Source organism: Ammospiza caudacuta, chromosome 17, assembly GCF_027887145.1.
Source record: "Ammospiza caudacuta isolate bAmmCau1 chromosome 17, bAmmCau1.pri, whole genome shotgun sequence".
In the NCBI taxonomy this organism is placed as follows: domain Eukaryota; kingdom Metazoa; phylum Chordata; class Aves; order Passeriformes; family Passerellidae; genus Ammospiza; species Ammospiza caudacuta.
In genome coordinates this window covers 12,485,808-12,513,733 of record NC_080609.1, presented here as the reverse complement: position 1 = coordinate 12,513,733, position 27,926 = coordinate 12,485,808, and the positions used below count along the sequence as shown (strand labels likewise).

The 27,926-nt window shown below is 47.8% G+C and overlaps 1 protein-coding gene across 2 annotated transcripts; it reads left to right on the top strand.

The window, feature by feature from the left end:
- Positions 1 to 167: 167 nt before the first annotated feature.
- Positions 168 to 27,926, top strand: INTS1 (integrator complex subunit 1). Of its 2 annotated transcripts, none has more exons than XM_058815790.1 (47): positions 168 to 276; positions 389 to 679; positions 1,253 to 1,449; positions 1,665 to 1,802; positions 2,396 to 2,555; positions 2,922 to 3,027; positions 3,290 to 3,476; positions 3,606 to 3,751; positions 4,054 to 4,195; positions 4,535 to 4,711; positions 4,958 to 5,066; positions 5,667 to 5,787; positions 6,435 to 6,512; positions 7,005 to 7,162; positions 8,329 to 8,425; positions 8,804 to 8,895; positions 9,220 to 9,280; positions 9,663 to 9,860; positions 10,142 to 10,271; positions 10,484 to 10,663; positions 10,755 to 10,904; positions 11,406 to 11,585; positions 11,773 to 11,877; positions 12,586 to 12,753; positions 13,059 to 13,170; positions 13,497 to 13,655; positions 14,385 to 14,531; positions 14,926 to 15,024; positions 15,393 to 15,517; positions 16,208 to 16,552; positions 17,136 to 17,295; positions 17,907 to 18,047; positions 18,428 to 18,602; positions 18,686 to 18,809; positions 19,340 to 19,458; positions 20,435 to 20,522; positions 21,126 to 21,352; positions 22,343 to 22,466; positions 22,946 to 23,079; positions 23,448 to 23,640; positions 23,894 to 24,021; positions 24,480 to 24,592; positions 25,151 to 25,264; positions 26,109 to 26,179; positions 26,679 to 26,770; positions 26,885 to 26,994; positions 27,381 to 27,926. In XM_058815790.1, exons 1-47 carry the CDS (start codon positions 219 to 221, stop codon positions 27,494 to 27,496), a joined length of 6,645 nt encoding a protein of 2,214 aa, XP_058671773.1. In that variant the 5' UTR covers positions 168 to 218; the 3' UTR covers positions 27,497 to 27,926. The 2 variants fall into 2 exon arrangements, with proteins under 2 accessions (XP_058671773.1, XP_058671772.1); XM_058815789.1 differs by having other exon boundaries at positions 13,494 to 13,655.

The window sequence follows — 27,926 nt, the reverse complement described above, 5'->3', positions numbered from 1 at the left end:
TCTCGGGCTGCCCCCGGTCCCCGGCGCTGCAGTTCCCCTCCCGCCCGCCAGACGGCGCTGCCCGGTGGGGCGGGCCGGGCCGGGCGGTGCCGCTGCGGCGGCGATTCCGGTTCCGTGCGGCCGCGGCTGTCGGTCGGTCCCGGCTCTCGGTCCCTGGTGTCTGTCTGTCCGTCCCGGCTGTCTCTCGGTCCGGTGCTGAGCCGGTGCTCGGCGGCGCCATGAACCGGCCGAAGGCGGCGGCCGTGCGGCGGCCCAGCGCCGTGCCCAAGCCCTCCGGTGAGTCCCGCGGGGCCGGCCGGGCTCTGTCCCTCACTGTGGTTGTCGCTCACTGTCCCTCACTGTTGCTGTCCCTCATTGTCGTTCACTGTCGCCGTCTCTCCCCTCGCAGCTCACCCGCCGCCCGGAGATTTCATCGCGCTGGGCTCCAAGGGGCAGAGCGGCGAGGGCAAGGCCGCCGTGACGCTGCTGAAGCCGGCGCCGCCCGGGCTGCCCTCGGAGCGCAAGCGGGACGCGGCCGCCGCCTTGGCGGGCCCGGCGGGGCTGCCCGGGCTCACCAAGCGGCCCAAGCTCTCCTCCACGCCGCCCCTCAGCGCCCTGGGACGCCTGGCAGAGGCGGCCGTGGCGGAGAAAAGAGCCATCTCGCCCTCCATCAAGGAGCCGTCTGTCATCCCCATCGAAGGTGAGCCTCGCTGCGCTCCTGCTGTCACACGGAGACCTCGGGGAAACTTCTCCTTGCTCTGGAGTCTCATCCCAGGAGTCGTTCTGGAAGCCCGCGCTGCAATTATGTGCTGTCCTCGAGGGTTTCCTGCCCTGGATATGGGGCTGAAGTCAAGGCTTTCTCTTCTGTTGGCATTGGATTGTGTTCATTCTGTCTGACAGCTGTTTAGTAGCTGTATGCAAAATACACCCTTGAGGAGATCTCAAAGTCTGGATTGTAGTGTGTTATTCACATACCTCTTTAGCAAACTCTGGGTCTGGATGTTGCCTTTGAATTGTCCATTTCAATTGTCCAAATGTATCCATTTCTGATATTGGATACATTTGCAGAGGAGTGTGCTAGCATGGAAAAACAAGGGGTATTATCAGTTGTGAAACACAACTTTTAATGGCAATTGAGTAGGGAAAAACTGTTGCAGGGGCTAAAAGTGAGCTGGTCAGTGCTTTGCTGTCCCTTGTGACTGGTCCTGCAGCACCTCAGGGTGGTCATTTAGTGTGAGGGTAAATGCTGATGCCTGTGTGTTGGTGGTTGCAGTCGTCCCCACGGTGCTGCTGGATGAGATTGAGGCAGCAGAGGCAGAAGGCAACGATGACCGTATTGAGGGGGTGCTGTGTGGAGCTGTGAAGCAGCTGAAGATGAACAGAGCCAAACCTGACACCACTCTCTACCTGAGTCTCATGTACCTGGCAAAAATCAAACCCAACATATTTGCCACTGAAGGGGTTATCGAGGTGAGGATTCACAAAGTCACTGACTGATCATTCTTGCCAAACTGTGAGCAGACTTGTACTTTCTCTCAGGCCAGAGCATGGTCTGCATGGCTTTGTAAATACCAGAGCTCTGTGGCAAGCTGCTGCAATTTGTATTTCTCTTTCTGCAGCTTCTCCGCATGCTTTCTCAATAGATGACTTGTTTATCATTTTATTTTTTGTGGATGTTATTCCAGGCACTGTGCAGCCTACTCCGAAGAGATGCCTCCATCAATTTCAAAGCCAAAGGGAACAGTCTTGTGTCTGTCTTGGCATGCAACCTTCTCATGGCAGCTTATGAAGAGGATGAGAACTGGCCAGAGATCTTTGTCAAGGTTGGTGAGCTGAGGGGGCTTCTGGACTGAGGCAGTGATGGGCAGACTGATTTGGGAAATGTGGATTTGTTGGAGTAGGAGAGCATCATGGGATTTATTACAGATGCAGGGAAGGGGGTGGCTAGTGTCCTCTAGTCCACTGTGGGAATGCAGCTGGAGGAGGCTGAAATTGGAGTCTGGACCCATCCTTGTAAGGAAAAATCTCCATGGGTTTCTGGAATGTAGCCTCCATTGTCTTCTGTTGCCTTATCTCTGAGATGTCTTTGAGAGTCTGTATTGATGTAAGTGTTGCAGAGACTCCTTGCTTTCTCTTTGGTGTGTAGGGGTTAAAAAAGCCCTTTAACTTGAAAAGACTGAGCTGACCAGCTTGTATATTTTGATGGCAGAAGTTGTTGTAAAGTGTTCCTTCAGAAGGTGCCCAGTAGAGCTTGGGATGTGGTGGTATAAATTTTTGCTCTTTTATGATAATCTGGTCTGGTTTTCATTCACGCACTGGTTATATTAGTTTCCTACTCTGTACATTAGAAATCCATAAAAACTCACATATACTCCTTAATTAACCCCATGGAAATGGGTTGTGCTCCCTGCTGCAGGTGTACATCGAGGACTCCCTTGGGGAGCGCATCTGGGTGGACAGCCCTCACTGCAAGACATTTGTGGATAACATCCAGACAGCTTTTAACACCAAGATGCCTCCTAAGACCATGCTCTTGCATGGAGAAGTTGGACGTAGTGGAGGGGACCTTAGTGCTGGTAAGAAGATGTTTGGGAACCTGGAGTAAAGGTTTAGGGAGAGCACAGAGCCTGCAGTGCTTATTGACTTGTGAGAATAGTTTAGATGGAGTCATACAGACCAGGCTTTGAGTTCCAGGCATTGCTTTTCTCCTTTATGGGTCTCTCTCATGCCCAGGGGATGTTTGAGGGTAGTTAAAAATAGGCTTATATGGGATGCAGTGTGAGAAGCTGTGGTCCTGCCGAAAGGGATCCCTGAAAGAAGCTGAACAAACCAGAGCACAAGTGATTGATCTCTAAGAAGAGGAGTTGTGTGCTGTGTCCAGTGATTGACCTGTAGGGAGAGGAGTTGTCTCATGGGGTGTGCTGTGTCCTGGTGTCTCTTAGGGAGTAGCCCACACCCTTCCATGACAGAGGAGGAGGACAGCCAGAGTGAGCTGCTGATTGCAGAGGAGAAAATGAGCCCGGAGCAGGCGGGCCAGCTCATGCCCAGGTACAGTGCCTCTTCCTCTCCTGACACAGTTGTGTGCAGGTGTGTCTGTAGATGTGTCTGTGCTCACCCACCTGCAGAGCTGTGGCAGGAAGCTCCTTCTCTGTGCTCCTGTGGCATTTGCTGGGGGATGTTGATAAAGATAAAACTGGTGCCAAGAGAAAAGAGGGGATTTTCTTGGTTTGCAAGTTGTACCACAAACAAGAGTGCTGATCTCTGGACTGTCTTTTGTGGAAATGAGTAAAGTTCAGTTTGTGTGTCCCAGGTATGAAGACCTTGCAGAGAGTGTGGAGGAATATGTGCTGGACATGCTCCGGGACCAGCTGAACCGGCGGCAGCCCATGGACAACGTCTCCAGGAACCTGCTGCGCCTGCTGACAGCCACCTGTGGCTACAAAGAGGTGCGCCAGATGGCTGTGCAGAGGCTGGAGATGTGGCTGCAGAACCCAAAGGTGAGGAGAGGAGCTGCTGGAGCACAGCCCTGGTCTGCAATCCAGCCAGGAGGGCTGCTTGCTGTACTCCAGTTATGTTTCTGGTCTGTAATGGTGAGTGGTTGAAGTCTTTCTGCTCTTTTTCTGCAGTTGACCAAGCCAGCTCAGGACTTGCTGATGTCAGTGTGTATGAACTGTAACACCCACAGCTCAGAGGACATGGAAGTTATCTCCAACCTGATCAAAATTCGTCTCAAGCCAAAAGTCCTTCTCAACCACTACATGCTGTGTGTCAGGTGAGTGACTGGGTCTGTGACAGGAAGGGAGAGCACTGTGGGAGACATGCCCAGGGACTTGACAGTCTCAATGTCGCTGCACAGTGGTTTTAAATATCAGCTTGGGGCACAGAGTGTCTTGTGTTCATTTAAATTAATTTCACTGTCCTAGAAATCTTTCAGTAGTCCTTTGATATTGTCCTTTGATATGTGCTGTTCTATCCTTTTCACTTCTGTGTGCTAAATACTTCAAGGAGAAATGAAAAGAATGTGTCCAGCTGCAATGAAATGTCAATTCAGGTGTCCCTGGTCTTCCCTTGCAGGGAGCTGCTGAATGCACACAGGGATAACCTGGGCACCACCATTAAGTTTGTGATTTTCAATGAACTGTCAAATGCAAGAAATCCCAACAACATGCAGATCCTGTATACTGTGCTTCAGCACAGCTCAGAGCAAGCTCCAAAGGTAGGTGCAGTGTCTTGGATGACTGATGGTTACACCAGAACCCCACCTGACAGATTTAGTTGTTTCGAGGCCCAGATGAATCTTTTCACAGACAGCTGTCTGATCTGTATCATACTATTTTGAAATTATATAATTATTCTTGCTAGGAATAAACATAAATGGGCATTTTCTAACTCCCACATTCTGGGTGATAATGCAGTTTCATGAGAGAAACATTATTACAGCTGCCCAGGGGTCTGAAGGACAGGATACGTCCAGCATGGTTTCCTTGTGTCTCTTCATGTTGTGGATGCAGACCCATTACAGTGCACTGAACGTTTTCTCTCTGTGTGGCCCCAGTACCTGGCCATGGTGTTCCAGGACCTGCTGACCACCAAGGACGATTACCTGCGAGCTTCACGGGCTCTGCTGAGAGAGATCATCAAGCAGACAAAGCATGAGATCAACTTCCAGGCCTTCTGCCTGGGTCTCATGCAGGAAAGGAAGGAGGCCCTGTATGCAGAGATGGAGTTCAAGGTACCATTCCCCACCCCTGTGCTGCTGGATGTGCCAGAGGTGCCCTGAGCTCTCCTGTGTCTGCTTTCCTGGCCATTCTTCCTTTTGCTCTTTGGTGTGTGAGTCACTATTTGTGTGTCTCATAGCAGCACTCCCATATCTCATTTCCAAACATCCACGTTCATCCTTTTTGATGACAAAACACTTCCAGAAGGCAGCTCTGGCTGTTGCTATTCAACTCTTTATTTTTTTCTTTTCTATTTTAAGGAGCGGTTTGTCATTCACATAACCGACCTGCTAGCTGTCTCCATGATGCTTGGTATCACAGCCCAGGTGAAGGAGGCTGGAATTGCTTGGGACAAAGGAGAGAAAAAGAGTAAGCAGAAGAAACTAGGTTCTCTCTGAGGATGAACATTTTAGTAGATATCTGCCCCTGGTGTTGGTGGAACATCAGCTAGGGTTGGGAGCCTGCTGCCATCCTGGGGCTGGTAGAGATTGGGGATGTGGCATTTGCATGGCCAGTGCTTCTTGTATTTATGGAAGCAGTGGCTGAGAGGCTGGAGAGAGGGAGCTGTGGGTGGAGGGGCCTCAGGCCTGAAGGGGCAGCTGTAAGGATTAAGGGGCTGGGAAGACAAACCTTTGGTGTGGCACTGACATGACTGCCCACGTGCCTTCTTCTCACAGAACTAATCCATCTGTGCTTTGTGTTGGGGGTTTTACTGCAGAAAGCAAAGAACATGTTCTGCCAGAGCTGGGGGACTCAAGTCCTTCTCATACACTCCTCTGGTTCCCCTTCTTTAGTGGAAGGTGTGGTGCAGGAATTGGAACAAGATGATCTTCAAGGTTCCTTCCAACTCAAACCATTCTGTGATTCTGTGATTTGCTATTGATGCCTCAGAGTCCTGTTTACTGTCTTGAAACCACCACACTTCTGATGAGGCCCATGTGTGTATTTTGTGCCCTGAATGTTTTTCAGACCTGGAAGTGCTGCGCTCTTTCCAGAACCAGATTGCTGCTATCCAGCGTGATGCTGTCTGGTGGCTGCATACAGTTGTTCCATCTATCAGCAAGCTGGCTCCAAAGGACTATGTGCACTGGTGAGAGTCAGCCTGGTCATGTCTGTGCATAACCAGTCCCTTCCCCAACACTTTTCATATATTATGAAAGCAGGGTTTAGTTAGATTTCTCTCCCATTTTCAGACAGGGAGTAGAAACAGTTTTAGCAGGGACTGTCTCCCTCTCTGAAACTCCTTCAGGTGCATTCTCATACCAGAAATATATGATAATGGAAAATATTTCTGATTTATGTTTAGGCCCACTCAGTAGGGGATTTTTAACTATCTGACCAAACAAATTCCCTGTGGACTCCTTGGTTTTTTTTTTTTTTTTTAATTTGACATACTTTTTAAGGCTCTGTTGCTGAGGGCTCCACAGATAGTTCTGTCTTCTGGAGAACAGATGATATCCTGGGGTCTTGACACAAGGTATTACTGAGACAGTTCAAGCCAGAATTTTTAGTAAGCAAGACAGGTTACTGAAAGTTATTATAAAAGCCCCCAGCCCATGTTGATTGCACAGTCCTCTCTATTCTGAATCATGTTGTTACTGTTGCTAGACTCACTTACCTGAGAGTGCTCCTTCATGTGCAGGTTGGGAAGCTTTAGCAGGATTTGAGGGAGACTGGACTGTTGTATGTGTTCTTAAGCCTCACAGATGATGTTGACTGTGCTCTTCACCTCTACAGCCTCCACAAGGTGCTCTTCACAGAGCAGCCAGAAACCTACTACAAATGGGACAACTGGCCCCCCGAGAGTGACCGCAAGTGAGTGCCTGCCCTTCCTGTGGTAGGTGCAGGGGGAGCTGCTCTAGCTGGAGGCAGAGGAATGGGTGTTTTCTGGTGATTCTTATATAGCTCTGTGTTGGAAAGGCTTGGAACTGTGCTCAGTTTTCTTCATCTGTTACACTGCCATAAAACTGGGGGGTGTTGTTCCACTCTCCATCTGTTCCTCTTCCTCCTTCATTCCTGTTCCCTGTGCCAAGCTGTTCTGTATCTTGACGCTGTAGTGTAAGGAGAGCAGCCCCACAGTGTGTGGGTAACTGGGGTAAGGTGAGGGAGCTCAGACTCAAGGGGGCTGAAGCATAGAAGGCACTGCAGGTGATACTCAGATAATAATTTGTTTCAAATAGTTGCATTTGGAGCTGGAGATCAGGGAAAGAGGCTGTGATGTATCTTCTGCTCAGATACGTTGTAAGGTCCCTGGAGGGTTCCAGGAGGCTGCTGTGCAGGGTGATTGATGTCTGGTGTCCCCTGCAGCTTCTTCCTGCGGCTGTGCTCGGAGGTGCCCATCCTGGAGGACACGCTGATGCGCATCCTGGTGATCGGGCTGTCGCGGGACCTGCCCCTGGGCCCTGCTGATGCCATGGAGCTCGCCGACCACTTGGTGAAGAGGGCTGCAGCTGTGCAAGCAGATGGTGAGGCTGCACAGGCTCCCACCAGCAAGTGCTGGCTTCTGTCTCCACATCCTCCTATTGCCACCCAGGGCTGAGACAGCTCCTACCACCTACCAAAGAGCCTTTGCATCACTTAAAGCATATTTTAGTCGTGATGGCTAAACATTTGGCTCAAAGCCAGCTGGGCTGCTGTTGCTTTCTCACTAGAGGAGCTTCTTATTTTTTCTTACTGTTTCTCTCTGTTGCTAATTTTGTATCGTGGAGTGTTTGGGAAATTATTGGTTGTGTGGAGAATGAAGGAATGTGAACAACCACCCAGAGTTTTGAGTCAGCATTTTAAAATTCAATTTTGTCCTTTGTACATACTGTAAAATGAAATTTGTAGGCTATGCAAAAATGGAAGTATTGGAAGTTAAATTAATTAACCAATTGTATCCTCTTCTCAAGTCCATTATTGGGACACTTACAGAACAGCAGTTACAAAAGCAATCTTTACTCTTACTCCTTTTATGAATTCATTTAGCATTTGTCTAAATTCCTGCATTGCTGGTAAATACATCCATTCAGCTGAGCTGTGTATGTTTGTGGCAGAATTGAGAGTGTTGTCAGAGTTTGGTTCTAAAGCATCTTACATGCTCTTACTGCTGACTGATTAATGGCAAAGAGGGCTTGTGGAAGGATTTAGACTTTGCTTGTTTTATTGCTGTTCAGTATCCTTTCACAATGTGTCCAGCCTCTCATATAGGATTTTAAATCCTGCACCATTTCATATCCTGGAAAACTCAGAATTAGAGTGAATCTGAAACTTGCAGCAAAGTTGAAATTCATTTCTAGTTCTTCTGAGCCCCAGAAGTTCTGAGCAGATTTGTTGCTTACCTGAAGGAGTGTATCCAAGTTCTGAAAAAGTTACAAGTATCATACTGGATGCATTTGGGAAAAAAGTACCCTTAAGAATTTAAACCAGATTGCTGCTGAAAAGCTCCATATCCTTATATATTGACTTATAGGATTTTTAAGTGTTGTTGCTCTTTAAATGTTGATTTTTAGTTTTTGTAATATCACAAGAGCAAGCCCACAATAACATAGTTGCTTGAAGTAAAATTTTTTTACACTGTGCTGCTTTTCTTGAAGGACTTTCAGGCAGGTAGACAGGTCAATAACTTGTTCAGTCTTTTCTTCTCCTCCAGATGTTGAGGTCCTGAGGGTAGAAAGAATCCAGCTGATCGATGCAGTCTTAAATCTGTGCACTTACCACCATCCAGAGAATATCCAGCTACCTCCAGGGTAAGACTTATCACATAGATAATCTTGCTGTGATCTAGCTCACTTTCACCTTGTGACTAACATTTCCAGTACACAGATTTTAAGATGCTTTTCTGTATTAAAATTTGTCATAACAAAATGACAAGGATTTTCAGGGTCATGTTAAGGAGCAATCAAGACCTGAGTCATGGAATGTACTTTGGTCTGCAAGCACTGACTTTCTGCCCTAGAAATCTTCAGCTGAGCTGGAAGGATTTTTGTGTGGGTGTGGGTGTCTCTTTGTTGGGAAAAGCACTGAACTGAATGAATCTAAACAGTGCATGATTAAGGGGAAAAGCAGACTTGAGATGGGCTAAGGAATCAAACTTGTCCACTTATTTCTGTTGGTGGCTTTTGTAGGTACCAGCCTCCAAATCTAGCTATTTCTACTCTCTACTGGAAAGCCTGGCCTCTCCTGCTAGTAGTGGCTGCATTCAATCCTGAAAATATTGGTGAGTTTGGACATTTCTCAGGATGCCAGTTCTGCTGCAAAAATTGGCCAAGATACTTTCTGCAGAAGTCTGGTTGCTTGTGTGCAAGGCCTGTGCTGGGTTGGTGAGGTAACTGCACTTAAATAACTGTGTATCCCCTGTGGCTGAAAAATGTGTGCAGATGGGATTTGGACCAGCATGTGGCTGGAGTTACCTTGTTTGTGCTCTGAGTGTTATGAGCTGTTCTCAAGTGAGCTTGTGTTTCCCCACCTTGCAATGTGTTAGAGTATATTTAAAGGCTCTATTTTTTTCCTGTATTCCTTATTGTTCTCTTCTCTGCTGCAGGTCTGGCTGCATGGGAGGAGTACCCCTCTCTAAAGATGCTCATGGAAATGGTCATGACCAAGTTAGTATGGTTAAATCCCTATGTATGTCAAACAGACCACTGAAAACACACATTTCTGAATTAAGTTTGTGCCATGCAACTCCTTCCTTTCCAGTGGGACTTGTGTAAAATAAACTGGCATCAACACTGCAGTTGGAGTGGGAAAAAAGCCTTCCCTTGACAAAAATATTATAAGCAAGGGAATAAAGCTGAGAAAAAGAGGGAGGGGAATGACTGCTGTGCCTTGCTGAGAAGGTCTCAGTCTCCTGGTTCCACTGAGGAACTACTTGGTTTTTTCTATGTTGTCTATCAGAGCTGAGGTCCTGTGTTCTTTCTGACTGTGGTTCATGAATTTTGAATAGAACAAAATAACAATTTCCTTTTTCAAACTCTTTTTTCTCAGTAATTATTCCTATCCTCAATGTACCTTGACGGATGAGGAGACACGCACAGAGATGATTAATCGTGAACTTCAAATCTCCCAGAGAGAAAAACAGGAGATTCTTGCATTTGAGGGTCATCTGGCAGCTGCATCCACAAAACAAACAATTACAGAGAGCAGCAGCCTCTTGCTGTCCCAGCTGACAAGTCTGGACCCTCAGTAAGTAGCCTTCTGCATTCTAGTACCTTTATGAAATCCTAGTTAACAGCACTAGCAGGAAACCCTGCTCCTCCACAGGGTGCTTGATGTGGGGAAGAAGAACCCTGTGGTGTGGTAGCCCATGGGATCACAGAATCATAGAATGGTTTTGGTTGGAAGATCATCTGGTTGCAACCTGCCTGCCACCTTTTTATAAACCCCTCATGCACTACAGAACTGACTGATCGTGCTCACATCAGAGTGAAGGTCTGCCAGGCTGTAACTTGCTGTTTCTGTGGCAGGGGCCCCCCTCGCAGACCTCCACCACATGTCCTGGAGCAGGTGAAAAGCCTGAACCAGTCTCTTCGCCTGGGCCACCTTCTGTGTCGCAGTCGCCATCCTGACTTTTTGCTCAACATCATCCAGAGACAGGTGGGCTGTGGTGGGACTGGATCCTTTGCCTCTGAAACTTGAGCAGAGTGGGGGCAAAAGGAAGCTGAGTGAGATTCAGGGGAAGGTGGTTTACTGCTCAGGAATTAAATGATCGGTGTGCTGCTCTGATCTGTGATCTGCGTTCTATGATCTATGTTCTATCTGATCTATGATCTATGATCTGCTGACCTTGTTACTCTCATCCTTCCCAGGCCTCATCACAGTCAATGCCATGGCTGGCAGATCTGGTTCAGTCCAGTGAGGGCTCCTTGGATGTCCTGCCTGTGCAGTGTCTTTGTGAGTTCCTGCTTCATGATGCTGCTGATGAATCAACCTCAGGTGAAGAAGAAGAGGAGGGTGAGAGTAAGGACCAGCGTGCCAAGAAACGCCAGGTGAGCATTCTCTTGGGGATCCCTTCTGCTAGCTAATTACTGCGCATCCCAGATTTGATTTCACTGGACAGACCAACTTATCACTTCACAGAGACAACAGAAACAAAGGCAGTTGCTTGGACGTTTGCAAGACTTGCTGTTGGGACCCAAAGCAGATGAACAGACAACCTGTGAGGTGCTTGACTACTTCCTGCGGCGCCTGAGCTCCTCCCAGGTGGCTTCCAGGGTCCTGGCCATGAAGGTGAGCAGAATGGAAATCATCTTGACTGGGGTCTGTCTAAACCCCAGGGCAGAGCCCTAGGTTATCTTGAGTGCAGAGCCAGCACAGTGAAATTGTTCCATGTCATCCTCCTTTAGTGACTTGTCTCAATCTCCAAACCCCACCAAATACACTTCTGCTCCCTGCTGCTCAGAAGTTATTGTTCAACAGCTAAGTTGTACTGAAGATATAGCTGGATTTTACTATGTTTCCCGTGGAGTTCAGGTGTATGCTTAGGAGATTGTGTGCCCTGTGGAGTAATTGGCAGAGGCTGTTGTTTGTGAGTGAGTGCCTGGTGCTCAGACTGAAACTTGAAGCAGGGTATCTGTCAAGAAAACTCATTATATGAGATGAAACCTGTTGTGTGCTGCATTTGGATTGTTCTGTGGTGTTTGAAGCATGTTTCTGTTACATTCACTAGTATGAACCTAGCAGTCCAGCTGTGGCTTCATATGCAACAGCTGTATGTGTGTGACTTTGCAGGGCCTGTCGTTGGTGCTGTCGGAAGGAGGAATGCGGGATGGGGAGGAGAAGGATCACCCCATGGAAGAAGACTCTGGTGATTCTGAGCTGCTGCAGGGATATCAGTGGCTGCTGAGAGACCTCCCAAGGCTGCCACTGTTTGACAGTGTGAGAGCCACGACAGCTCTGGCCTTGCAGCAGGTGGGTGCCAGCAGCTGAAGGGAGGAGTGTCAGGCTTGTTCTTTTTCTACTAGTGCTGAAACAGATCTAAACAAACTGGATCTGGCTGTGATATTGGCGTGTTTATGTGCTTGCAGAAGAATTTTGTTTATGCTGGTGCTTGTTTTCATTAAATCCTGATTTCTAATGAAAAGAATTCTCATTCCAGGCCATCCACATGGAGACAGATCCCCAAACCATCAGTGCTTACCTGGTGTACCTCTCCCAGCATGCCCCAGTGGAGGAACAGGGACAGCACAACGACCTTGCTCTGGTGAGAGGAGGGATTGTGTGGGGGACACATGGCAAGTTCCAGGAGAGTGGTAGGCATGGGACCTGCTGTACCACCAGAATGAGTTTTGGGGAGTGTGTTACTCTGACAACTGCATGTTTGTGTCTGTGCATGGGCACCTGGCAGTGTTTCATAAATAAACAGGTGCCAAACCTGCAGTCATATGTGTCTGGGGAGAGAATGGGAAGTCAGGAACTTCAGTGGTGGGATATGTACTCCCCTATAACCAAAACTAGATTTCTGGGTTGATTTGTTTGTGTGAATTTTTTTCTTTTTAGAAAAGCTTTTGGTGATATTTTTTTTAATAATGTTTTTTTTTTCTTTTTTCTTCCTGGGTACTTTTTTTTTGTTGCTTTTAAGACTTATGTGCTGATAGTGCCTCTGTTTGGATACACGGGGGAGATTGAATGATTAGGTCAGGAGATCTTTTTCTTCAGAGTAAAGCTATGTGAAGGCTTATTTTGTAGTGGGGTGCATCAGAATGCATCTGTGCTCCACTGAGGCATGCAAAGATGCATGCAAAGCACCAGCCTTTTCCCTCCTGTGTCAGTTCTACTCTTGACTCCACAAGCTGATCTCCAGAGTGGTGTGTACGGGGCTGATGATGGGAATGGAGAACACAATGCAGTGAAGCAGTGGGGCCTGGCTGTGCTTTGCAGTGAACACCTCCTGGATGTTTTCTCCCTGCAGGACGTCGCCCGACTGATCGTGGAGCGCTCCACCATCATGTCCCACCTGTTCTCCAAGCTGTCCTACAGTGCTGAGTCAGATGCAGTGCTCGTGGCTCTGCTCTCCATCTTCTCGCGCTACATCAAGCGCATGCGGCAGAGCAAGGAGGGCGAGGAGGTGTACAGCTGGGTGAGTGCCTCCTGCCCTGCCCCAGCAGCTCACAGGCACTGGCCAGGTTAACAGAAGCTCTTAATGGGTTACTCAATTTGAATAGACCAAGTCCAGCCCAAGAATTCCCTGATTTGAAAATAATCGGATTGTGACATAGGATAAGAGCTAAGCCTGTGTGTTTGTAAAATGCCTTTTTAACTTTTCCCCAAGTATATCCACTGTTGGAGATGTTGGGAACTATGGTCTGACTAAATCTGTCCATTCTTATCTTCTCCTTTCTCTCCCCACCTTTGCTTATCCTGTCTTATCCTGCCTTTTTCCAGTCGGAGTCCCAGGACCAGGTGTTCCTTCGCTGGACTAGTGGGGAAACAGCCACCATGCACATCCTTGTGGTCCATGCCATGGTTATTCTCCTGACACTGGGGCCACCTCAAGGTCAGTGAAGTATGCTCATGGTTTTTTTTGGGGTAATGGTCAATACAGGTTGGCTTTTCTCTATCTGCTGTCTCCTAACAGGTCAGACTGGTGTTAATCCTATTCCCAGGCTTGACCCTTGCAGTACATGTTTGTAGCTGTAAGATTTATCAGAATATTGCTGCAAGGAGTGAAGGATTTGCAGGCTTATTTATTTTTCTTTTTGCTTTCTGCAGACAGCAGGAAATGCCAAAACAATGCTGTATTCTGGTGTATTGACAGAGAGGAGCAGGGCATTCTAGGTGCTTGCAAACATGGGAAATAACTTTTTATCCACTCTTAAGCAGGGGATGGTGATTTTTACACCTTACTGGATATATGGTTCCCTGAGAAGAAGCCCCTCCCTACTGCTTTCCTGGTTGACACCTCCGAGGAGGCCCTGCTGCTCCCGGACTGGCTGAAGCTGCGCATGATCCGCTCCGAGGTCCCGCGGCTCGTGGATGCAGGTGAGCCTGGGCCGTGTCTGTTGGTGTTTCAAACCCTGCTGAAAGGAAAGGGAGAGGCTTCCTTGCTCAAGTGTGCCCAGCCATCCTGTTTGGATGCCTTTGAACATAGCCATGTTACTTTTAAAGTAGGGGAGTGAGTCTGAATGGATATTCCCCTTTCTGTGTATTTTAAAGGAATGGGAGACTCTGAATTGAAGTCCCATCTCTTTTACAACAATTCAATTCAAGCTATGCAGTCACCAGACAATAGGCACAGCACTGTGGAAAGCTGTGCCTAGAGGATGTAAGCTAAACCTCTGGTTATTCTGGTCTTTGTACCACTCATCAGTGCTCTCTTTCTTCTTGGTATTCAGAGCTTTCATCCCATTTTACTAATTAAATGACAGCTGTCTATAGCCAGTGATTGAATTATTCAATAATTCCTGCCTGCAGCCATCAAGAGATAGGGTGGAAGTTATTTTTTAATACGAATGATTGCATTACTGAAGTTCTAATAAAATTAAACAGAAGATCAGATTAGCCAGTGAGTGAATTAACTGGAAGATGCAATAAGGCAGCAATGATTTGCAGAGGAAAGAAAATATAGTAGGCAGCTGTCAGAGTTCTGGCTTTAGGCTCTCTGCAGCTCTGTCATTAATGTGTCACAGACAAAAGCATAAAGATAGGTAATAAAGATGACCCTCCATGGACAGTTCGGAGGTCTGAGGACTCAGTGTTTGTCTATTGCAGCCCTGCAGGACCTGGAGCCACAGCAGCTGCTTCTCTTTGTTCAGTCCTTTGGAATCCCAGTTTCCAGCATGAGCAAACTTCTGCAGTACCTGGATCAGGCAGTATCTCATGACCCACAAACGCTGGAGCAGAACATCATGGACAAAAGTAAGAGCTGCAGAGGAGGCTGACTAGGCATTTAACTTTTTCTTGAACTGTTTCCATGAGTATCTCCTGTGACTTTCTTGGAAAAATCCAAGCTAGTTCAGCAAACTTTGTGCACAGGCTGCTTTGGCAGCTTGTTGTCACTGTCAACACCTGGGTGGCCCTTGGCTGTATTTCCCAAAATAGAGGAGGATTTTTTGGATTGGAATGTACAGAGTCAAAAAGTACTTTGGAAGGTATTTTGTAAAAGAAACAAAGCTTTCAAGGCATCATGTTTACAAAGTCTATGGGAACAGCAGATTCTCTTGTCTGTGGGGGCTGTACAAACAGCCAATTCTGTCCTGCTTTAATGAAGAGGGCAAGATGATGATGTGTTCTTATTTCCTCCTTTTTTCAGACTACATGGCTCATCTTGTGGAGGTTCAACATGAGAGAGGAGCAACAGGAGGCCAGACTTTCCACTCCCTGCTTACTGCCTCCTTACCAGCTCGCCGAGGTACTGGCCAGGATTACCTAAATGTCAAAGTCATCTTCCAAACTTTCCTCCTTTGTTGCTGTTGGGAGGAACAGGCAGAGATGTCTTAAAAAGCAGGCGTGTTGTAATGAACCAGCAAGCTACAGTTAGACACCAGTCCTTTGCTTTTTTGCTTCTGGCAAAGAGAAAAATTCCAGTATTTTTGGAGTTTATTACAGTGAGTTTTTCTGAGTCATATAGAAAAGTAGGTCTTGCTTGGAATGAAGAGAAAAGCTGCTGAATTCCTCAGTAGTTAGAGACTGTAAAGCTGAAGGTGATCTAGTGTTGGGGCTCCAGATGCTATCTACCATAACAGCATTTTCCTTTCTTTCCTTTTATTCCTCTTGCAGACAGCGCTGAGACTGCAAGGTCAAAATCCAGTCCTGAAAACTCCCAAAGTCAGAGTCGGATCCGGGCCTTGAGCCAAGTCCGTGTGCTGGGCCCAGAAGATGATCTGGCAGGCATCTTACTGCAGGTACTGTCATAACCTCCAGCTGAGTAGCTGCTTCCCTGCAGCAGCTTTACAAAATCCATTTCTCTCATACTTGCATCTTGTGACTCCTCATCCTGCAGTGTTTGCAGGCAATAAATATGGAAACCCTGATGCAATGAGGCTGTGCCATTACAGCCTGATGGAGTTGATACTGGCAGGAATTTTCTCTTGTAGTTGGAAGTTGATGTGGCTTTTGATCATGCCTGGTACTGTCAGTACCTACTAGCATGTTGCTGTCTCTGCACCTTGTTTGTTCTGTGCATAGTGCCTTTCCTCTCAGCAGTGGATGCAGGATTTGTGAAATGCTCACAGGGCCCTGGCAACAAAGCTGTGTGCAAACAGCATTTGTACTCTGGCTTGTCTGCTTACAGAACTTCCCTCCCTCCATTGACTCCAGGAGGAGCCTACAGGGAATTAATTGGCCAAGTCAGTTGTTGGTGTTTGGGTAGTAGGATTCCCCTGCAGTGTCAGCGTGGATAATCGTGTTGGGGTTGCAGAGATGCTGCTTATGTTCATGTGCCAGGCACTAGAATATAGAAGAAGCTGTATCAGAAGGTTCCTGTTAGCCTACAGTCAGTATAACTGTACAAGATAAATCATTCCTCAGCCTCAGGGTGTTCATGCAATCCTTTCATTGTCAGTCATAAATTACTCCTTGTTGTATCTCCCCAGCTCTTCCCACTGACTCCGGACCTGCGATGGCAGAACTCCAGCCTGCGGCCGCTGGCCCTGGCTCTGCAGCAGTCACTGGGGCAGGAGCTGGCCCACATCCGCCAAGGGGCCGTGCCAGAGAGTGGGGTCACAGCCAGTGGGGTCACAAGCAGTGGGGTCACAAGCAGTGGAGCCACAGCCAGTGGGGTCACGGCCAGTGGGGTCACAGCCAGCGGGGTCACAGCGCGGCTGCTGCAGGCCGTGGCTGCGCTGCTCAACTCCGCGCACGGCGGCGCCCTGGCCATGGCCATGCACCGCCACCACTTCATCTCCTGCCCACTCATGCGCCAGCTCTACCAGTACCACGTGAGTGCCTTGGGAGCATTTCATACAAAGGAGTGAGGGAGAAATGGGGAATCTGTTTGGGAGCATTTCGTACAGAGGGGTGAGAGAGAAATGGGAAATCTGCAGGGCATGTGCTCTGCTGTGTGCACACTTTGTAATGCTCAGCTCAGGTTGCCTGGCTGTGGGTATCTGGATGCAGGCTGGTGGCATTAGGCTGGCACTACTGAGATTACCTGCAGAGTTGGTGCACCTTACCCAGCCTGGTAACTGTTTTTTGGATTTACAGCTGTAGGTCTCTGCTGGTTTTGGGATCTGTAGTCTGTGCTGTTCTGTAGTGTTGGACATGTCTTGCAAGCCAGGGCATTTGCAGATAGTTTGAGAGCTGAAGTCTAATTCATAGTCATAAAATGGCTTGGGTTGGAAGGCACCTTAAAGATCACCTAGCTCCAATTCCCTGCCATGGGCAAGGGCACCTTTCACTAGACCAAGTTGCTCCAAACCCATCCTACCTGGCTTTGAACACTTCCGGGGATGGGGAGTCCAGAACCTCTGGGCAACCTCTGCCAATGCCTCACCACCCTAACTGTAAAGAATTTCTTCCCAGCGCGCCATGCCACAGGACACTGCCTTCTCCTCGCTCTTCTTCAAAGTGCTCATGCAGATGCTGCAGTGGCTGGAGAACCCTGCTGTGGAAGATGGTCCCCTGCGAGCTCAGCTGAAGGCCTTTGCTGTGCAATACTCCTCAAGGCACAGGATCAGTGATGGTACTGGCACTGGGCAGCTTATGGGACTCAGAGGGGACAAAGTGGGGCAAGAAAGAGACAAAACTGCACCTGGAGCAGGAAGCGTTGTGGGAAGCCTTTTAGACAGGTGTCATAAGGAGTTACAAAAGTAGCACATTGTGCTGCAGAAGCTCTTTGAGGCTGTGAACCGTGTCTTAGCTCTGGGGGCTTACAGTTGACAGCTGGTAGCATCAAAGCACAGCAGATCTCTCAGGGAAAACTTACAATTCCTCAGGCCAGGAATTCCATGTGAATTGTAGTTTTGGTAGATGAGCATGCAGGAATGCCTCTGGAACTAGGTCACATCATGACTTATAGAGTTGTTTATCATCTGCCATCCCTTGGGAGCAGGAATCTAACGAAGAGCTTGGGCATGGAAATGGGTTTGTGGTTACAGAGCTTCTTCTTAGCCACATGTCCCTGTAACATGCAGGAGAGCTGTCAAGGGTTCTGGTGGCCGTAAGTGGCAGTAGAATGTGTATTTGTATGTTTGAGTAGTTGTGCCCTGGAGCCACATGGGGAATCTGTGGGAGGGAAGTCTGATGTGGGGGCTGGCTTGTCCCTGTGATGCCAATGCTGTGATTTTGTTACAGTTAGAGGTGGATTCCTGCACCTCACAGAAGCTCTTTCTTTCCGTCGTGACCCGGACTTGATCAGCTCCACGGTCTGTGCCATCATTGCAACCCTGAAATCAGGAGAGAAGTGTAATGTGGAGCCAGAGCTCATTAGCAAAGGTACGGATGTCCTTGTGCTCTCCTTCTTTGCAGCAGCAGCTTGAACTTCCAGCCCAGCAAGGCAGTGCCTAGTGTGCAGGCTGTGGGAATCTGCCGTCTCCTGGATCAGAAAATGTGAACTGATCTAAGCTTGGGCCTGTCTTGTATCACCTCCTTTCCCCACTGTATGTGGGTTTATAAACTATGATCTGGGGCTTGGATTAAGTCTGTGAGCAAACTGTTGGTTTCCACTAACAAAAAGAAATGGAAGCCTACTATCCCAGATAAAAATGTCTTCCCTCTTCCTCACTGAGCCTGGCTATCAGGAATAATACTTGCAAGGTTCCATACCTTTCACCACATCCTAGAGTTAATGAGTGGCATCTTTCTCCTTCTTCTAGTCCTTCAAGGTCTGATTGAAACCCACTCTCCATACCTGGAGGAGCTCCTGACTGTCCTCTTCTCAGCTTCTGTTGAGACCAAGTGTCCTGCCATGAAACCAATTGCTGTGGTGTGCTCCTTGTTGCTCCAGGACAAGGAAGAAACCCCAGTAAAGAAGGAAGTGGAGAGTTGCAGGTGAGCCAAGGCAATGATGGGAATTCACAGGTAGGTCTGGGTGCATGGTATCACCAGTGACACTGGTCTTGCTTTGTCCACAGTGCTGAATCAGCTTGGCCAGGGCCTGCCTCTGGCCTTCTCAATGACTGGCTGGAGATGTTAGACCCAGAGGTCATCAGCAGCTGCCCTGATCTACAGCAGAAGCTACTGTTCTCCTGGAGCAAAGTAAGAGTTGTTGTGCAGAGGGATTGCTGTGCTGAAACAACTTTCTGGGGTACTGACCTGCACCTGGAAACAGGGCAAGGGCTATTTTTATGTTTTGCCACAGGTTACTGTTGGAGTTGCAAAGCAGTACAGGCTGACTAGGAGGACAGTTGTGTGCAAGGCTCACATTTGTCAGCGCAGGGCTTATGTTTCCTTTTAGCTTTATATTTCCTCAGTTATGTTCTTTTAAGGACTTCAAAGTGCTTTGCAGACACAGCACAGTCCCATAACAACCCAGCCAGCTGTGTTTTCATTGGTATTTTTGCAGACAGATCAATAGCTTGCCCAAAGTGCCATGCCAAAGTTAAATCTGAAACTGAATTTCACATCTGATACTATGTTCTCTAGAAAGTGCTGCCCTAAATCCTCATGCTGTCTGTGTTGTCTGCCCTCCTGGACTATCATCCTTCTGCAATACACATGGCATGTCCTACAGCCACCCTGCTGCCAGGACCTGTTCATTGCATCTCTTTCTCTCTTGGTGCTTCCAGGCAGGGTCCCAGGTGCCCTCCTTCCGCCCGTACCTCCTGGCTCTCCTCACTCACCAGTCCAGCTGGACCACACTGCACCAGTGCATCAGGCTTCTGCTTGGCAGGAACAGGGAGCAGAGGTGAGTCTTGTTTGGCCTAGCCAAGGGATTGAGTTGGGCAACTCTGTCTGTCTGAAAGAGAACAAGACCTGCCATGTTCATGATGTGACTGCCAGGAGATGTAAGTCAGCCAGAAATAGACTTTGTGAGAAGGATGCAGATTTCAGTCCTGCTGATTTGTGTACCTTGATGTAAATATTACCTACTGTTTGATGGAAGCAGCACATAAAGATTTGGCTGTGTTCTAAACAGGAAGTGCTAATTGTGGGTAATCCATCTTGCATTGCCCTTGTTAGTAGTGCTTATGAACACAGGGTTTGCAGGATGGCTTGGATAGCAAACTGGGGGCTGTCTCTGTACCTGGGCAGGCTCTGATGGATATTTTGGTTGTACTAAACTCCATTTCAAGTCTTTTTTCTAACCCTTTCATTACATCAGCCTCCCAGTTTTGATCTCTGCAGCAGCCCTAGCTCTGATCTTCTGTACACAGCTTTCAAATACTGAAGTTCCAGTTGTAGTATTGTTACAGTTATGGACCAGGACATGCTAAAAACTAATAACAGCAATACTTCTAAAACTGGTAGTACTTCAGTTTATTATTTTTTCTTAATTTCTTGCTCAAAATTAAATTACTTTCTCAGTTCAAGGTAACTGCTGTGATAGGGACAGTAAGGTCATTGGTCTGATTGTACCAACTGTTTGTGTTGATGACCAGCTCCTGGCCTTGGTGTAAGGCTCCCTGTAGCCCCCACACTTGCTGAATGCCATTTGTTCTGTTCTGTACCCTGTGCTGTGCTTACTGCAACAACTATTTAGTCATAATCTGGGGACAGAACCAACCTCCTTCTTGGGACTTAATAGGTCCTATTTTTACATTTGCAGATGTTTCTTTCTTCACAGCACTCTTCATGTTTAGTGATGCTTCCATGTGTTTGTGTGCTGCCTGAGGGTTGTGTTGACTCTAATTGCAAATCTGTCTTCTTTTGTCTTCTGGCAGGTTTGACCCAACTGCATCCTTGGATTTCTTGTGGGCCTGTATTCACATTCCTCGGATCTGGCAGGGAAGGGACCAGAGAACTCCTCAGGTATTGGTTCAGCTCTTCCAAGATTTCTGTCTGGATGGAGTGAGAGGCAATGTTTTCACAGTGCCTGATTTTTCCATGGCCAGGAGGTGGCTGGAGTGATTCAGGTGCAGTGTGCCAAGTTTGCTGCTTGTACCTCAGCTGATTACTTGGTTGCTCTGCTGTTCCATGTGACAGTGGCAGTTTAGAGTCCAGAAAGCTGATAGGAACACATGAAGTTTGCCCACTTGGCATTTGCCCTGCAGCAGTTGCCACAATATCTGGTAAAGGCACAAGAGAGTGGCAAGCAAGCTAAAACTCAGCATGGGATAATTGCCATTTTACAAAGAAAAGGAGGCTGTGTCTCTTCTCCACAGAATTTCTTTGGTTTGGTGACTGAATTATGCTTTCTGACCCATCACATCTAAGATGGAAGTAAATGAAGAAGTAGAGGAGGGGTAAAGAGATTTTATTTGGGGTTGTGATTCTTTCAGAGCTCTAGATATGGAGCCATTCTTAAGTCTGGTTCTGAGATGTTCCATTCCAGTCAGGGAAGGTGTGACTAGAAGGAGCTAAGGCTCTTGGGATTTGGTGTGGAATAATTTGGGGTGTTCTCTTGCCTTACAGAAGCGCCGTGAGGAATTTGTGCTCCACCTGAAGGCATCAGAACTGATCAGCATGGTGGAGCTGATCCTGGCTGAAGCAGAGACCAGATACCAGAACACTGACGAGGCCTCCTGCACACTCATCCAGTCCCGACTGCCGTTGCTGCTCAGTTGTTCTCATGGAGACCTTGAGAACATCAAGAAAGTAACAGAATATTTGACCAACTGCATCCAGCAGTGGGGAAGCAGGTGAGGGTGCAAATGAGGAGCATTGTCTGCTGGAATTGTAGTTCTTGGGCACAGGCAGGCAGTAATGCTGAGACTTGCCAGTATGTCTTCATTAAGAATATCATGTTCCAGAGCCTGTATGAAAATGCACACTATCCTCCCAAGGTCTGGGGAAATAACAAGTGGTTTTAAGTGGTACTCAGCCCAGGAAGCTGACTTCAAAAGTGAAATTTAAGGGCCTTCTTGCTTTTAGGACTTCAGAATGAAATTCTTGACATGCTTGGGGTTTTTTCTTTCATTCTTTAAGGCAGTGGTTATTTTTGATTACTAGTTCCTAACGTGGGATTTCTTGTCTACTCATCCCTTGAGTCACTGCTTGTAATACATCCTGCTTCTGACTTGCTTTGAAAGCTGAATGGAGACCAAATTATTTCCTAACAGCTATTTTAAGACTGTGGAAAGAACAGGAAGATGATGTTTTTGTGGCAGTGAAAGGAGCTGACCTAATTCAACCTTGCTTATGGTGATATTAGGAAAGATTCTGAATGACTGTTTCTTCCTACTGCCTCCTGGTACAGACTGTGCCAGGGATCTCCAGGGGTTTCAGGTGTGTAGAGAACATGCTGGTTAGTCTGAATAGTTGTGGGTTTGACTTATTTTCCAGTTGGGATGGGGCTGACTGTGAGTACCACATGCAGGAACTCTGCACTGGAGATGTAAGCAGAGCTTTCTTCTCCTATGCCCTGTGAACTGCAGTTTTCTAACTCCAAATGGCCTCCTGGTGGATCCCCATAGACTGTGGATGGATGTGTGTGGAAAGTGGATGATTTGAGCTGTTCAAAAGAAGCAAAGACTTAAAAAACACTGGTTGAGATTATTGATGTCTTTGTTTTCACATGCTCTGTTTGCCACATGCAGGAAGGCTGTTTGTTACTAATCTGATGGGTCTGGGGTGTTTGCTGCTTGAACTAATGTAGTGTCCAGTGGCTGACCTCTCCCTTTCTCTTTTAGCTCTGTGGGGAAATGCTGCCAGGACCTTCTCCTGCAGATATACCTGCAACTACCTGAGCTCCTGGTGCCTATGCCTGAGATGCTTCTTACCAGTGAAGGAGCCAGAGACAGCAGCACTTGCAAGGTAAAGTTAGAGGCATAGGAAGGCCCCTTTCAGTTGTGTGTATGCACAATGGATTCTACCTTGATGCCCAGTTTAGAAGGTGAGGGCTGGCAAAAGCTTCCTGGGTGACTTTGGTTTCTTTATTTTGCTTTTTTGTTACCCCATCCCTGCCTGCACTCTCCAGAGAAGAGAGTTCTGGTGTGGTTTGTTTTGCAGTGTCCTTCTATAAAATAGTATAAGCTCCACAAGCTTCTGTGTGCCAAAGGCTTCTGTAAGACACAAGTGTGCGGGCATCTGATCCTGCTTTGATGTCTGTAGGGACTGTGGACTTCAGATCCCATGCCAGCTGGAACACTGCATCTGCTCACAGATTCTACCTGAAAATAATTTCTGTTAACCCCCCTGTGTAGCTGGAAAGGAATTGGGAAACACTGCTGGAGAGCTAGGGACTGGTTTGTACATTAAACTTCTTACCAGTTTGCTCATTATTTTTCTTGCAGCTCGATGCCCTGGTTCACAGATTCATTAACCTCCTCGCAGACACCAGTGACTCCAAGTCCTCCGAAAGCCGCGTGTGGGATGCCAATATGGCCTGCAGGAAGCTGGCTGTGGCTCATCCCATCCTCCTCCTCAGGTACCTCTCTCTCCCTGTGTGTCTCTGGGGCTTGTTGAAAAGCATCCACCCTTGTCCTAGAAAGGGAACAAACTGGCAGCAGTCACAGTGGTGGTGACAGAGTTCACCTTCATGGACAGAAGTCAGGAGAAAAGGCAGCAAAGTGACATCTTTTACAGTGAGGCAACACTTTGTGTCTGTCAGGAAATAATCTTGGAATTGGAGACAAGGGAACAGAGTATGGGTGGGAAATGGGGCATGCTGAATCTGTCTATACAGGGATCAAGACAAGAACTCTGAGAGAGGATAAGGGATTTTGCCTTCCAGGAACTGAGGTAACATGTACCTTTGAAAGATCTAGGCCTAGATTTTCGTGTTTGGTGTTTCAGGCACTTGCCAATGATTGCAGCACTGCTGCACGGCCGCGTTCACCTCAATTTCCAGGAATTCAGGCAGCAGAACCACTTGACCTTCTTCATCCATGTCCTGGGCATCCTGGAGCTGCTCCAACCACAGGTGTTCCAGAACGAGCACCAGGCGGCACTCTGGGACTGTCTCCTGTCCTTCATCCGTCTGCTGCTGGTAGGAAAATCCCTCCCTGTGCCGGCTGCTGGCCACTAGATGGGGAAGCTCCTGTAACACAGGGCCAACCTTGCTGCTTCTCATTTGAGGGGAAAGCCTTCCTAAATGCCTAAGAACAAAAAAGTGCATTAAGTACCTTGGAGAGAGGAGGCAGCAGATCAAGAAACTGCTCCCTGGTACCCAGAGGTGCAGGATGGGGCAGTGCATTGCTGCTGTTTTTTGGTTAACTCTCACCTTTTTTATCCTTTCCCAGAACTACAGAAAATCCTCCCGGCACCTGGCTGCCTTCATCAGCAAGTTTGTGCAGTTTATCCACAAGTACATCACGTGCAATGCCCAGGCAGCTGTCTCCTTCTTGCAGAAGCACTCGGATCCACTCCAGTAAGCTTCCTTATGCCTGTTAGCCCATGCACAGTCACATTGCCAGGAGCTAATCAGACACAAGACAGCAAGAGGATATGACAGAGTAGCTGCTAATATGGCATTTTTTACCCTTAGCTCCCTTAAGTCACCACTGAAATGAGCAGCATATCTCTTCTTTATAGGTGAAAACTGAGCCCAAGGAAGTCACATAATGAGTTTAACTCACATTATGGCCTAAATGTTATATTGAGGTATTATAGTGCCCTGCAACCTTTCATAGAGGCAGCTGGAGAGTCTTTCCCTAGAGCAGTGGCTGCAGGGTCCCACCTACAGATATGTGGGGGAAATGGATTTGAGTTCCAGTTATGAAGAAAGGAATTGTTTCTGCTTCTGAGAAGCTCTTTGTTTCAGTGTGCATATCTGTGCTCATGCCCTTATTGCTATTGAAAGCCAAACGCACCACTTTTTCTTCCCAGTGACCTGTCCTCAGACAACAGTGACCTGGCAATGCTGAAGTCCCTCCTGGCTGGGCTGAGTCTCCCTAGTAAGAGTGGCATCTTGGACAGGGGCTCTGATGAAGAGAAGGATGGTGAGTCTGGGTGGGAGAAGAGTTATTTCAGCTGGTAAACCTGCACTCTGCTTTGGAAAATAAGTGGGTTTTTTTGTGGGGTGTATACTGTGCTTGTTCTTATAACAGCTCAATGTGTTTAGAGTGGAGAATGGCACTTGTATGCTCAGCAGTTGGGAACCAGTATTTAGGATGGGTTAATTTGTTTTCCTGCCAGTTGTATCAATACTGGAGCAGAACAGCTCTTAACAAGGGTGAGTTTCCTGGTTGTGGATTTTGCCCTTTTAATCCACACTTAAGGATTGACCTGTTGGGGGGACTCTAAGGGTACATCCATTCTTCCACTGTTGACAGCTTGCACAGCTTGCATGGAGAAAATTATTCAGCATTAAAAGAGCTTGCAAAGCTTCCTCCTCAGTGTCAGCTGAGGGGGTTACAGGAGGTGCAGTGAGATTAGAGGCAGTGTGAGACAATTGTATCTCAGCATTGCTGGTGGCTCCTGATACACCACTGCACTGCTGGGGAATCCTGGCCAGTCCAGAGGCTCTCAGGAGTGCCCTGCTCTCTCTCTCTCCCCAGAAGAAGCAGCTGCTGGCTCTCTCCCCCTGGTCAGCGTGTCCCTCTTCACTCCCCTCACACCAGCTGAAATGGCTCCATACATGAAGAGGCTCTCCAGAGGCCAGACAGTGGAGGGTGAGTGAGGCCCTGCTGTGCAAAGACACAGGGCAAATACAGACATTTGTCAGCCTTGTTACTTATCTGTCAGCAGCAGTCTGGTTTCCTGTTTCAGTCTTGCACCAGCAGTTAGGATGTTGTTCCATTTTTGGATTAACTTGTCCATAGCCTCCTGTGATTCTGTGACAGAGGCTTCCTATGATTTTGTTATCACTTAGCTCAGCAGTACTTCAGTGGCCCTTCTAGGCCATTTGAGATTGGCCCTTCTGGGCCATTTGATGGCCCCTTTGAGGCTCTTCAAGGATCTTCAAGTATTTTGGGAGATAGTATGAGTAAATCAAGGAATGCTGCAATTTAAGCCACGAAGTGCTGATAGGAATGAAATACCAAACTGATGAGAAGCAGGATTTACTAGAAATCCCCAAATGGCCTTCATGGAAGAAAACCATGTTAATCTGGCATATGGGAACAATAATCTCCAAAGGTCTTCTGCAATTAGAAGTATCCTGTGTTCATACCTAAGTTGTGACAGTTTTCCTTCCAAGGTAGAATAGGACAAAAAAAGTTCTGCCTGTACCCTGTTTTTTAAAGAGACACTCTGAAGGTCTTTATTTACAGAAGAAGGTGTTCTGAAACTGAAACCTCTCACTCCTTGTATTCCTTCTGCCTGGGCAGCTTGGGATGTGTTGATCTGGCACATCCCTGGTCTCCTCCTTTCTGAAGAACTGCCTTCGTTACACTACCTCTGTGTGAAAGTGGGGAAACTTGATGGCTTGGGAGATTTGTTTTGTGGGGAAAAAGAAAAGATTCTTTGCTGTATCTGTGAATTTCAGTCACCTTTTCAAGCTGTGTCTTCTCCCAGACATCCTGGAGGTGCTGACAGACATTGATGAGATGTCCAGACGGAGGCCAGAAATTCTTGCCTTTTTTGCTGTGAGTATTAGTGTCTCAGACTGGAGCTGGAAGAGATTCTTTTCACCAGATTCTGTTGCACAGCCAGCTGAAGCCCTACCCTTCCTCTGTTTTTTGGGTGGTTGTTGCAGCACCTTAGGAGAAAAGTGTCCTCAGTTAGCCCTGCTGAGGGCAGACAGTATTTCCCTCCATTGCATACTGCCTCAACTATCATCTGCTGTATGTCAGAGGAAGAATTAAACCTCTGTCCTCTTCCCAGGGCAAGGAGAGAACAGAACAGCTCTGTTGAATAAGCTGGAAACTAGGGAAAACTCAGCTGTCCCACATGAAATAAGATTACAGAAGGGTGCTTTAAAGTATTCAAAACCAGGATAATCTGTCTTACTAAGAGGGATTTCTGGGGTCAGCCAGTACCTGCTGGATTTGTGTTGGGCTGGATTGGTGTGGAGGGGAGTAATGCCAGTCTGAGGAGTTTGTGCTCCCTGAATGGCCCTGTGATCCACATTTGTCCATCTTTCAGACAAACCTGCAGAAGCTGATGAGTTCATCGGAGGATTCCTGCCGAAACCTGGCCTTCAGCCTGGCTCTGCGCTCCATCCAGAACAACCCCAGGTGAGCACCACTGCACCTGAGGCTGTGCTGCCTGAGCTGGGGCTCCACTGACCCCGTTTGCTGTGGATTTCCTGCCCACATGCATGTACTGACCCTGTCATGTTTCCCTCCCAGCATTGCTGCAGATTTCCTGCCCACCTACATGTACTGCCTGGGCAGCCGAGACTTCGAGGTGGTGCAGACAGCGCTGAGGAACCTGCCTGAGTACACCCTCCTTTGCCAAGGTACCTGGAGATCAGCCCCCTTTGGGCCATGGTTGCATCACAAGGGTCAAAGCTGGGGTGCTGTGCTCCTTGGAATTGCTGTTGCTTAGACCAGGCTGTCAATACCAGCAGTAGCTTTGGGCTGAGCTTCACAAAGGGGATTTGGCATAGAGACAAGGGGGGCTTCCTTGAAGCAGATTTGCTCCCTTGTGGTTTTCTCTGAGTTGTGACCTCTCACATGATCACAAACCCACAGAGCAGTTAGAGGGGGGATTGTTCCAAATTCTTATGAAAGGGGAAATTTCTCATACAGCTGCAAATGCTCAGCCAGTGGTTGTTGGTGGATTGCTCTTGCACAAGGAGCCCTGGGGCCAGTCCTCACTCTGCCTTTCCTTTTCCCTTTCCAGAACATGCAGCAGTGCTGCTGCACAGAGCCTTCCTGGTGGGCATGTACGGCCAGATTGACACCAGCTCTCAAATCTCAGAGGCCTTGAAGATTCTGCACATGGAGGCCATGATATGAACATGTGGTTCTGGGAGTTCCACTTCCAGAGGAATTAATTTAATGGATTCATCAGCTGCATTACAGCCCTTTAAGAAAAACAGTGTATTGCAACTCATGTGCTGGAGGATCAAAGAGGTGATGTGGCAGGCCAGACTGTGCTGGAAAAGAAGAAGGTGCTGACTGAAGATCAGAAAAGGGCAAGGATCAATCTGCCTGGCTAAGATGCCATTATTGTGGGAGAAAAATCTCCTAAACATTGTGCCAAACAGGGACCCCTTCCTTCTTGGAGTCTTGGGGCAGTGGCTGTTGGTTTGTTGTTTGGGGTTTTTTGTCTCTCCAAGAAGGTAGACCTGCTGGGAGAGCAGAAGGGAGTGAGTGATGGCCCTTGCAATGGAAGTGTCTGCACTCTCTGTGCTGGAGAGAACATGCAGATTTGTGCAGGGGGAGA

What these genes read in the sequence shown, in the direction of transcription:
- INTS1 (XM_058815789.1), top strand. Translation starts at nt 219, where the DNA reads ATGAACCGGCCGAAGGCGGCGGCCGTGCGGCGGCCCAGCGCCGTGCCC. An exon ending in ATGCAGAGATGGAGTTCAAG is followed by an intron (nt 4,712 to 4,957) that starts GTACCATTCCCC and finishes TTCTATTTTAAG; the next exon opens with GAGCGGTTTGTCATTCACAT. An exon ending in GCCAGCTCTACCAGTACCAC is followed by an intron (nt 16,553 to 17,135) that starts GTGAGTGCCTTG and finishes ATTTCTTCCCAG; the next exon opens with CGCGCCATGCCACAGGACAC.